The sequence below is a fragment of the Ictalurus furcatus genome, chromosome 16 (assembly GCF_023375685.1).
Source record: "Ictalurus furcatus strain D&B chromosome 16, Billie_1.0, whole genome shotgun sequence".
NCBI lineage: Eukaryota > Metazoa > Chordata > Actinopteri > Siluriformes > Ictaluridae > Ictalurus > Ictalurus furcatus.
Window position 1 is genome coordinate 16,534,643 of NC_071270.1, and position 12,980 is coordinate 16,547,622.

The 12,980-nt window shown below is 37.0% G+C and overlaps 1 protein-coding gene across 1 annotated transcript in view; it reads right to left on the minus strand.

The window, feature by feature from the left end:
- pitpnab (phosphatidylinositol transfer protein, alpha b) overlaps nucleotides 1–5,757 on the minus strand; it is a 30,283-nt gene extending 24,526 nt beyond the window's left edge. Inside the window, exons 1-2 of the mRNA XM_053645906.1 lie at nucleotides 5,566–5,757; nucleotides 1,329–1,359 (exon numbers count right to left, since the gene is read on the minus strand). Of these exons, the coding sequence (XP_053501881.1) occupies nucleotides 1,329–1,359; nucleotides 5,566–5,582 (48 nt within the window). The 5' untranslated portion in view covers nucleotides 5,583–5,757. The remainder of the gene's footprint in view (nucleotides 1–1,328; nucleotides 1,360–5,565) is intronic.
- Between the last annotated feature and the right edge of the window lie 7,223 nt (nucleotides 5,758–12,980).

Consider the following 12,980-nt stretch of genomic DNA (forward strand, 5'->3'; position numbering starts at 1 on the left):
TATTTTGAGGGGACAGCAAATTTACACTGTTATAAAAGCTGTACATTCACTACTTTACATTATAGCAAAGTTTCATTTATTCAGTGTTGTCACATGAAAAGTTATAATCAAATATTTACAAAAATGTGAGGGGTGTACTCACTTCTGCGAGATACTGTATGATAGGGGAGAGCTGGCTGGTGGGTGGGAATTGGCAGGTGACCAAATTGTGGAGAAAAATTATTTATATATAATTATTATCATAATTTCGGACAGCTTGCTTCTTTTTACAGTGCTTGTGTGTACTCTTTTAGCTGGATATCACTGTGCAATATCAAAATGTAAAAAGTCATATGATGAGTCATTTCTCAAGTAAATCATGTATATGGACAATTGAAAGGACATAAACAAAATTATGTTTTTTATATCCAATGAGACCTGCCTTCCTGGCAGTACCTTTCTGTTCTGTTAATATCTGGATTCCCCCAGCATTAGTTGGAGAAAAGATTCAATAATCCACCCCTCAATTATACTGATAAATAATCAGGAGGAGATTTCCCAGTACTCAAGCAAGTAAATATTGCTCTGGTGTGTTTGTGTTTTTATATATATTTGCTATAGTTTGCATAGGGCAATTATACACTTGTAACTAGCGTAATTATACTGTACATACTAACTAAAAAGACATGAATGAAAGTATAAAGATAGAAATTAATGCATGGAAAGGTAGGGAGCATGAGAGAGAGTGTGAGAGAAAGAGAAACAGAAAGAGCAGGACACAGTGTGATATTGGATATCTCACTGGCTATTCAACACCAGGCAACTGCTGAACTGAGTGACATGCTAAAGAATCATATGAGATACAGAGGCAGTGACAGGAACCTAGAAGATGAGTAAGACATGAATACAATATTTAATGACAGGGGGAAAATTGTCCAATTTGAAAACATGTCTTGACTAGTGTATTGTGTGGCTAAATTTGGATTATTAAAGTCAGAGAGAGAGACTTGCTGATGAGGCTAAAATTGCTGACACAGCTTTTAATATTGGCAGGCAGATAGGTAAGCAGTAATTTTGTCATTTTTAAAGTGTGTAAAAAGAACACACAGCAAGACGTAGTGAAAGGACTCACTCCCTGTTGAGCTGACTAATACACAGCTCAGTGACATGCATGAGAGCGATCTGATTTGAAATGACAAAGGCAAGCCTTTGTAAACAAGCAAAGAAATCATAACTCTGAGGTTTTTTGCAGCCAGTATGAATAATGAATTCGCTGTGCAAAACCCTGCTTCGCACCACATATGTGCACAAACACACACACAAAAAATGAGTGCACACTTAGCACTTACCTCCTCCACAGAAATGGGTAGGATCACTCGACTGAAACGATAAGAGCAAAAAATACAGATCACAAACCAGACAGTATAAAAGTAATGATCTAATGTTTATGTTCCCCAATGTTGACATGGTTACCATTGTTATAACTGCCACCATAATCAGCACTATTTCACAATTTTCATTGTTTCCATCACCATTATCACTGCCTCATCCTTTTCACCAACGGCTTCCCCAGAGTTGTGCGTAACGCATTACTGTAATCTAATTACTTTTTTGATATGCAGTAATGTAACGCATTAGATTGTAAATTTATGTAATTTGGTTATAGCTCCTGATGTGAATAAAATTACGTTACTTGTGTTACAAATTTACTGTTAAGAAAACAATATTAAGTAAAATGCTTTTAAAATAAATCATGTTTTGCTCAGAAGATTTTTTCTTTTGCCCCGAATAATTCTCTACTTGGAGCGGTTTGTCACTACGTAACTAAACGTCAGTAAAAGAAGACCGTGTGTAATTTTATATCTTCATTCAACAGAGGTGAGACCAATCAGACATAGTTGACAGGAAAATACGTGGAAACACACTTACTGGCTCAATTCTGCCAAACACTAACTCACAGTCAGTGTGAAGAAAAATGTATATATGCCGATTTTTTTTTTTTAAACCAGTAAATCGGTTGAAACTGAAACACTAACATCCTCTGATGCTGAGCAGGAAAACAAGGTGTGTAAAATGTCTTTATGAGTTCCAGTTTACGTGAATATGATATGAGCAGAGCATAAGGAAAGATAATGAACTGGCACTGTAGCAGGTAAACTCATACAATGATAGCTCAGTGGTGTCTCCCCTTGGCTAGCGACACCAAACTAGCCTAGTTAGAAAAGTTTTATACTTTATTGGTCTGGTAGGCCTACAAACAGTGATAACACCCGAGGCAAGTGTCATGATAAATCCGACTTTTTCTGATCATGTCATACATTGTGCACTAAAATTACTGAAAGAACTATGTGTTTCACTTTGTAGAGTATTTTTGTAGGTTTGGTAGGTTTTGAAAGAAACGTGAAAGTAAAGTAATTACTAATCTGATTACTTTTTACATGCAGTAATCAGTAATGTAATCAGATTTTAATGTAATTTTAATGTAGTAATTAGTAATCTGTAATGGATTACTTTTTTTGAGTAACTTACCCAACAATGGGCCTCACTATCATCCACATCAGTATCACCATCATGTTAGTCAATACAGTTCTACAAAATAATGTGGAATCTAATTACATTCATGCTAAAGCCTGGTCTCAGAGAGTTTTCCTTACTGAAAGTTAAAAGACAATAAAAAGCTTCTGGTATATAAAATGTAGGGGGCATTTCAAGTCTACATGCTTGCTTAATTAACATTTACTTGAAACTGGAACAGATTTAATCATAATCTTTAACATACCTTCTCACAACCAGGTTTCCTTTTCTTATACCTGTGACATGACAAATGCAGACAGGTCATGCCAGTGTGACCATGAAGTCTGGATACTTTGCATATGCAAACCATTTATTCATAGGTGTCTGGCGGAGTAAATCTTGGTGGCCATAGGCTAAACTATTCATTCCTTATGCTAGAGCCAACTTCATTTCTTTCCATCTTTAACACTTTTCTGAAATGGCCCCATTTGGTCCCATTGTACTAGTTCTTCTGAAGTGATCCTATACTTGTTTGCTCCATGTGTGTTCAAATAATCTCTTGCACAGAAACTTGTGAAACAGCACTTTAAAGATGCTATTTGTGCTTCTTATTGGCACTGGCAGTGTAGCTTATTCTGAACTGCCTGCATTTTTTATCAATACTCTTCAAGGGTAAGATGACACCGGCAGCTCACTGGCCTTAGACTCTTCCCATCTACATTCCGATCTGTCTTAAGACATCAAACACCACAAAACTTCTCTCAGCTGCATCTTCACTGATATACATGGCCATAAGTCTGACACAAAGTGTGCTGACTAGTTCAGCTCTAGCCTCCTAAGGCTGCAGGCATTGTAAAGTAAAAATTACTGTACACCAGCAAGAGTCACCTTCTCTGCCTGAGCACCTCTATAGCCTGCACAGTCACTAGCAGTCACTATAGGAGATCTGGTGTCTCTGTTCTCCTCTGCCTCCATGACAACACAATCTCCTGCATTATGAACGTCTATCTGAGTCACAGTGCCCAGCTACCTAAATGCTGGATTTACTTAATGTACAACTGCTCCCTTTGATTCTATTTTGTGACTTTTGAGTCTTACACATTTGTAAATGATACAGGTGATGATCCAGTCCAGCAAAGAAGACAGGGTTCTGAACAAGAAGTGGGTCTAACACAAGAGAACAAAGTAGACAGAAATCACTGCTTCACTTGATGTACATGCCAAAATTCCCAAACCATAAACATTCCTACACATTTTAACAGCATAACTTGACTGTGACCTTGTGAATCAAATTAACATAATTCAGTCAGGAAGATATGAGTCAGAATATTATATTTGGCTTGCATGCAATTGAACAAAATTAGTTTTAACCTGTGCTACAAACCAGGCAAAATCAGGTACCATGGACAGCGCATGCTAAAAGCCAGTTCTAGACCCATAACCAGTCCAATAGTTGTTTATTATTATTATTGTTGTTGTTGTTGTTGTTGTTGTTGTTTTGCAGTAAAACAAATAGCTAGCTATCCGAGGAACACTAGGCATGAGGTGGGAACATACCCTGTACATGATTGGGCACCAGGCACACAATCATTTGCACCTATGGGCAATTTCATGGAGACACTCCACCTACATGTATGTTTTTGGGGGTTGGAGTAAACTGGAGAACCTGGAGGAAACCCACACAGATATGAGGAGAACATGAACAGAAACTTCACAAAAACAGTAACCCAAAGCTCAGGAACTAATCCAGGACCCTAAAGCTGTAAGAAGGCAATGTTATCCATTGCACCACTGTACTGCCCTGAACTACACGTGCAAATTTAAAAGATATGAGTAAATCTACATTCCTTGACATTAATGTCCCATGTAGCACTGAAAAGTGGTCCGCAAGGGAAATGGTTTTAGGTGGAATGCTTCAAAGGAGGATTTCACTTACAGAAAAGGTAAGAAGCAGTAAAAATATATTGACTGTGTTTATAATCGATTCTTTTGTCCATATTTACATCCAAATATATACATTTCTTACTATTTCTTGAAGAAGAAAGGCAAGCTTTTCTTCCAAAACAACTACATACATCCATTAAAAATATTAAATCTTCATAGCCCGTGACCTTTAAAACTATGGCGTAAAAACAAGCGGTTAGAAACTCACGTCTCGACCCGTATACTACAAATACTGAACAGTAGACTACATCACAGTAGTAGGTTGCGACCTCAGCAGCCATAGCTCAGGACTCCAGTGCGCGTGAGGTCCTTGAGTGCGTTTCAGCGATAACGCACGAGCCTGAACAGACCAATCACAGACTCTGACTGTGCATTGTGCTCGAGCAGGTCTTCGTTAGCCTTCCTGGCGCTCCAAACGAATAATAACAATACTGACGAGCTGCTATTTAACATGTATCCTACATTTTCTAGTATCCTAATTTAGGTGTGATATTATAGAAGATCTCTCTAAATCGACCTTTTTTGTTTTTAGATAACTTCATCTCGGTAATGACCTTGATAAACGATATGTCCCCACTGGCAGACTAAAGGAGGGAGCACGTTCATTACACTTCAGGATGCCGGTAGGTATGTTTGGATATGTAGTGCATCATTCGATGCTAAACCAACAAGCACAGCTTCTCAAATTACACAAAAAAGGATGGCCAAAAACCACAGCATTAGCTACAGGGTAATGTACGCTACAAAAAGGTGTAACGAAATGTTAATAACGTTAGGCTAAAAAACAAACAAAACAAAAAACGTGTTCCTAAAATACAGCGAATTTAGGAACACAGTGTGCTATTTTGTAGTGTACTAGGCTGTATCGAGATGGTTCCCTTCACTAACGGTATATCAGTTACTGACGTCACAATTAGGATCAGGTCAATAGTGTATATATCTAGACAGTATGTCAGAAATATAGCAGAAAAAAATGACGAAATCTGACGTCAAAGTCAAGTTTTACAATGTCGCCATGGCCTGGATCAGAGAAACGCCAGTCCACCTGCACTACTCAGGAGGATGCTGCCTTTTCCCAACCCATCCATAAGAAAAGAAAGAGAGGAGGGGGGGACAACGCTTACTTACAATTCTTTGATGAGCATTTTTCTCGTTGCTGTGTGTTTTGGTGAGATGACGCTGTGATGCCGTGTTGGAGCTGGTCCTCTGTTTAACCGCAGTCTCTCCTACAGCTCAGCGCTGCTTCTGTGTCATTCTAGCCAGCGCTTTTCCTCTCCGATCCGCTTCCTGATCGGGGCCGAGGGGGCGCGGCGCACTCGCCCTAACACGCAAGTCGGAGCCGTGGCGTAAGCAGCGTGACGTCACACTACAGGAGGGGACTCTAAATACATAGAAATATATATATATATATATATATATATATTTATGCAAGTATATACGGCATGGAATTTATTTATATATATATATATATATATATATATATATATATATATATATATATATATATATATATATATTCCATGACATATTTATTTGCATTTGGTTATAAAAAAAAAAAATCTTTTTGAACGTTTCAGACAGAGGTCCTTGAATTGTTCAGGGTTCTCACTTAACAATTTTTTATAATTACATTAAATTATATGTCTTTAACCTATGGGGGAATTTGTGTTAAACCGTCTACAGGTTTAATGTATAAACTGTGGCCAGTGAGAGATGGCATCTGGTTGGTGGACTGTAAGGCTTAGTGATCTCCACTACAAGGCTGCCAGAAATTATATAACAGTAAACCTGCATTGGTTTATAGCATTATATCATGCCTGCATAAATCTCTCTCTCTCTCTCTCTCTCTCTCTCTCTCTCTCTCTCATTTATAGTAGCCAATTCACCTACCACCATGTTTAGGAGGTAGGAGGAATCCAAAGAACCCAGAAGAAACCCAAGTGGACACAGCAAGAACATGCTAAATTGTCCACACAGACAGTAATCTGAGCTTAGAATCAAACCCAGATCTCTGGATCTGTGTGGCAGGAACACTACCTGCTGTTCCACATAATAATAATAATAATAATAATAATAATAATAATAATAATAATAATAATAAAGAAAAAGAAGAGATGAAGAGTCAAACAACATCTAAACTTCCATAGGTGGTTGTAAAGTAGTAAAGGTTTTTTTTTTTTTTTTCTCACAGGCAATGATGTGTTGCTACATAGTTGTCAACTATAATTACTATTGAAAAACCATTTCAATACGGAGGCCACTGCTATTAGGGAATACTCTTGCCATGAAGGAGTGTAGTTGGTCTGTGTATGGGGCTGCATAGCCGCAGACCACTCAGAGTGCCCATGCTGACCCCTGCCCACCATCAAAAGTGCCTACAATGGGCATGTGAGCCTTAGAACTGGACCATGGAGCAATGGTAGAAGGCGGCCTGGTCTGATAAAAAATGTTTTCTTTTACATCGGTTGGACGGCCAAGTGAATGTGCGTTGCTTACCTGGGGAAGAGATGGCACCAGGATGCACTATGGGAAGAAGGCAAGTTGGCGGAGGAAGTGTAATACACTAGGCAAAGATCTGGTCGGAAACCTTGGATCCTGGCATTCATGGATGTTATATCCATCCAGCCAATTTCTTTACTGCTTATCCTACACAGGGCCGCAGGGGAGCCTGGAGCCTATCCCCAGGAACTCAGGGCACGAGGCAGGGGATACCCTGGGCACACATCCAAACAAGTATGGCTTTCATAGTAAGGTTGCTAGGAAAAAGCCCCTTCTCTCCAAAAAGAATATGGAGCATGTTTATGCTCACCTTTGGACTGGTGAAACTAAGGTGGAAATGTTTGGTCATCATGCACAGTGCCATGCTTGGCAAAAACTAAACACAGCATATCACCACAAACACCTCATACCAACTGTCAAGCATGGTGGTGGAGGGGTGATGTTTGGGGCTTGTTTTGTAGCCACAGGACCTTGCAGTAATTGAGAAAACAATGATATCCACTTTATACGAGAATATTTTTGAGACAAATGTGAGGTCATCTGTCCAGCAGCCTAAGTTGGGCTGACATTGAGGCATGTAACAGGACAATGATGCCAAGCACACCAGCAAACTAACATTTGAATGGCATTAAAACATCAATGAAATGAACCAATATTGTAAAGAAGAGTGGGTCAACATTTCTCAGAAAACGATATGAGAGACTGATAAACTCAGAAAGTACACTTCAAGTTATTGTTGCTAAAGGTGGTTCTACTTGCTACTGAGTTATGGGGTGTACTTATTTTTCCCACCTGGTTTCTGAATGTTGGTTTACTTTTTGGAACAAATTACTACATTTTTAAATCTATTGTGTTTGTGTTTCTGTATTATTATTATTATTATTATTATTATTATTATTATTATTATTATTATTGTTGTTGTTGTTGTTGTCACCTGAGGATATTTGTTTATAGGAGTTGGTGAGGACCACACAATTGTTATTTTAACAATTACTGCACGTGCACCTGTGTTACAGTCCTTAAGACGCGAACAGTTTACCGGCGGTAAGCAATTAAGGTCACAGTTACAATAACTTAAGACACTAAAGAGACCTTTCTGCTGACTCTGAAATACCCCAGAAGATTATATGTCTAGGGTTCCTGCTCACCTACCTGAACATGCCATAGGCCTGCTGCGGGGAGGCATGAGGTCTGCAGATGTGGCCAGAGCAATAAACTGCAATGTCTGTAATGTAAGATGCCTGAGACAGTGCTACAGAGAGACAGGAAGGAGAGCTGATCATCCTTGCAGTGGCAAACCACTTGTAACCATGTGTCCCCCCAGATGTGATGGAGAACTTGCAAATGCCTTGGTGGAAGAGATGCACTGTAGTACTTAAAGCAGCTGGTGGCCACACCAGATAATCACTGTTACTTTTGATATTGACACCACCCCCCCCCCCTTTTGTTCAAGGACTCATTATTCCATTTCTGTTTTTCTGTGAAGTGTTCAGTTTATGTCTCAGTTGTTGAATGTTTTTATGCTAATACACATATTTACACATGTTAAGAAATATGCTGGAAATAAAAGCAGTTGTATGTTAGAGGACGTTATATATGTCATATAAATATGTTTTATGGAGTCCATGCATTGACGGGTCAGAGCAATTTTGGCAGCGCAAGAGGGACCTACACAATATTAGGCAGGTGGTTTTAATGTTATGGTTGATTGGTGTGAGAAGTTTTGTTTGTTTCTTTTCTTATAATGTAAAGAGTACAAGAAGTACAAATTTACAAAGATATATGCACTTCTTCAAATTTCTCCAAACAGACAGCTCATCTTTTCTTATGTAGTTAGGGAATATAAGTAAGGTGAAAAAAATTATTTTCTCAAATGTTTATGTAATTATGGGCTTATATTTCTGGCAGATCAATACGAGATGCATCTCTATTTCACTGTCTCTTCTCTGCTTCTGGTCCCACACACCACCTTCTGAACACTGAAAACAGCTTTTTTTGTCAAAAGACCTAAAAATGAGATGCTGGACATCATTGTTTTGTGCTGTCAGCAAACCGTCATAAAAAGACTCCTCACGTAATTGACAATCAATGTGGTAGCAGAACAAAATCTTCATAAACATAATCATACTAGAAAAAAATTGCAATGATGGATGATAAAGTCATTATCCAATACTGGCTCAACTATTTTATTGAGCTGTATTATGTCCCATTCTTCATAAAACAATTTACTAATTTAATAAATGTAACTGACATTCTATAGAAAAAGTATCAGCTACTCACTTGCTTTTATTTTGCATCTGATCATGTTATGTTTAACATCATATTAAATATACTGCACATGTAAAACTCCAAACCTCTTATAAAATGCTCAGTATTGTCACGATTCAAAGGTGGAGATGGATGCAAATGCAGAATTTAAAGTTTTAATAAAGAAACAAACAAAGTACGAAAGTGATGCAATGGCTGTTGGGAACTGTAGTTCAGAGTTCCCTTACTGATTTCATGACAAGTATCTGCATTTAGTTATCATTTTGACAGAATGATGTCTTTAAAATAATTATCGAAATAAATAAACTTTCTCCTACCTTCCAGAATTGGATCGTTTAGTTGTATTTAGTTGTGACAGAGACTTGGCTCAATACTGGTGATTTGGACTATTTATCAGAAGCCTCGCAATGTGGCTTTAACTTTTTGAGCTCTCCATGGACAGTGGGTAGGGGCGCAGGAGATTCTACAATATTCAGAAATCGATTCAAATGCCGCTTATTAACGGTTGAAAAGCTATTCTAGTTTCGACTTACAGCTGTTTAAGATAGATTTAAATAGTCCAGTTACTTGTGCACTTATAAATAGACCCCCAAATTATAACAAATATTTAATTCAAGAATTTTCTGAGTTTTTATCTGCTGTGGTACCTAATTCTGACAGTGTTCTAATACTTGGTGATTTTAATATACATGTTTGCTGTCCTAGTAAGCCTACTGAATTTTTACATCTTATTAATTCATTTAATTTTACTCAGTCTGTAAGTCCTACTCACAAACAAGGTCATACTTTGGATCTGGTCTTATCTTTGGGTGTTCCAGTTTATAATGTGGACATAGAGGATGTTTGCTTCTCTGATCACAACTCAGTTATTTTTAAGACTATGTTCTCTAACTCATTGGTGAACCCTTGTGTCCATTTTGTAAATTCCTCAACAGTTGGCCAGTTTTGTGAGGCATATACATTGTCTCTGCTATTTTGTACCTTAATCTCTCTGCCTTCTGGTTTGGATTCAAGCGAGTTATTATCAATGTTTAACTCTACTTGTAGTGTCATTATGGACAGTTGTGCTCCTTTTAAAACTTTAGCTCCAAAAATTTGACTCCAGCCATGGCTCAATAATAATACCTGTGGTCTTTAGCAAATATGTAGGAAAGCAGAGAGGAAATGGAAGAAAGATAAGTTGCAGGTGTCTTATCATTCATGATATGCTAAAGGATTGCATGATCAAATGTCAGCAGTCGGTTAAAGCTGCAAAGACACATTAATTTTCAGATCTTATCAAAAATATTTCCTATAGTCCAAAAGCTTTATTTAGCACAATAAATTCAGTGCTAAATCCTGTCAAAAGTACATTCCCTGAAATTACTCAGGCAGGCTGTGAAGATTTTTTAATTTTTTCACAAGTAAAATTAATGCTTTTAGATCTAGTATTTCACCTTCTGATCTTGATGAAGATCATTTTAAAGACTATATTAGCCCACCCTCATTAGTAGCCCACTTATGTGAGTTTGAACCTGTATCACTCTCTTGCTTAGTGGATTTAGTCCAGCAAATGAAGCCTGCACATGTTGTTTTGATATTGTTGCCCCTTGTCTTCTTATCCAAGTTATGGATGTCGTTGGTTTAAGTCTACTGTTGACAGTGAGCTGCAGTTTGTTAAGTGGTACTGTGCAATCCTGCTTTAAACGTGCTATGGTGCAACCTCTTTTTAAAAAATCCAACTTGGATCCGACAGTACTAAGTAATTATTTACTAATTTCTAAACTCTCCTTTTATCAAAAATCCTAGAGAAGGTTGTTTATCATCGCTCTGTTGTTTTTTTTTTAAAGAAAAAAAAAAAAAAAGGAAATGGTATTTTTACAAATTTTAGTCTGGATTTAAGGCAGTCGGCTCTCCTTAAAGTGTCTAACAAGCTGTTGCTAGCTGTAGATTCAGTAAATTGTGCAATTCTAGTCCTTCTTGATCTACATGCCACCTTTGACACTATTGATCATAAAATTTTGTTAGACCATTTAAGACAGTGGGCAGGAATTCAAGTGACTACCCTTGAATGGTTTTCCTCTTATCTTAAAGGGAAAACTTTCTCCGTAGAATTGTGTCTTCCTCCTCTGCACCAATTACCAGCGTAGTTCCACAATGCTCCATATTTGGTCCAGTTTTATTTTCTTTATATATGCTTCCTTTGGCCCATATTTGTCAAAAACACAATATATCTTACCATTGTTATGCTGATGATACTCAGCTTTATCTCCATTTAAAGCCAGGGGACAATTCTGTTTTATAATCACCCTTTTACTGTTTTAATGATATTAAAAAAATGGATGCCAATAAATTTTATTCACCTTAATGATTCTAAAACTATAGTGGTAGTGTTCGGCCCCCCTAGTTCTGCTAAATCTATAAATTAATCAACTAGGACCTTTCACATGTAAATTACACAATGAGGCAAGGAATCTTGGTGTGATTTTTGATTCCGACTTAAAGTTTCATAGGCATATAAATTCTGTGGTAAGAACTGTTTTTTTTTTTCAACTAAGGACTATTGCAAAATTGAAAGCCCTTTTGTCTTTTAAGGATCTGAAGATTGTTATACATGCTTTTATTTCTTCCAGATTTTATTATTGTAATTCATTGTATTGTGGTATTTCTCATGCCTCATTATCACGTCTACAGTTAGTCCAAAATGCTGCAGCTAGGCTTTTGACTGGGACTAGAAAACATGCTAGTATTTCACCTGTGTTGGCGTCTGTCCACTGGCTCCCAGTTAAATTCAGAATTCAATATAAGGTTTTACTATTTGTTTTTAAGGGTCTAAATGGCTTGGCACCTCCCTACATTACGGAACTCCTTCAGCAATATACGTCTTCTAGATCTTTAAGGTCATCAAAGAGTTTCCATTTAATTACTCCCAGGTCTCACTTAATATCAAAAGTAATAGGTTCTTCTTTGTTGCAGCCCCATGTCTGTACTAACCTTGATGCTTTTAAATCTTATTTGAAGACTTACCACTTCGCTCTTGCTTTTGACTTTACTTAGTGTGTCTAATTATATTATTTATTTTGTATTGTTAGGTCCGTGGCATGTAAAGCACATTGGTCAACATGTGTTGTTTTTAAATGTGCTATATAAATAAATATTGTTATTGTTGTTGTTTTATTGGAAAGGCAAAATAAGCAATGAGGAAAGTCACATTTTATTTGACATTATTCCTTAATATCAATTCCTCCAAAAAAAAACAAACAAAACAAAACAAAAAAAAAACAGAAAATAGTTTGCTAGCTGGTTATCAAGCTAAAAAGCATGTTGCTTGTATATAAAGTTTAAGAAATAGAGCAAATAAATACACAGTTCAGAGCATTTCAACATTATGCATTTTTCTCCCAAATCTTTGTACTTTTTAAAGGACACGTTATTTGTGATCTCTGTCTGACAATAAAAGAATACAGTCCATAAGATATCAACAGAATTCCAACAATTCAGAAGGAACAGCTGCAGGGGAATGTGGGGATTTAAAAGATATGTATAAAATAAAAGTGCTGTAGTTCCCAATAAAAGGTGGACCAAAGTAGCAAACATTCTCTCCAGTCACAATCTGTGTGAAAAACTAAAGCCACCTTTATATAATTACAGTATATAGTATACACTATAATGTGTGAATGTATAGAAACCTACAATATATGCATAAGTTTATGAAATTATGAATAACTATGTGCACGGTTTATGCTTCTCTGTATTACATTATTTAATTTTATTTTAAATAATAATAATAATAATAA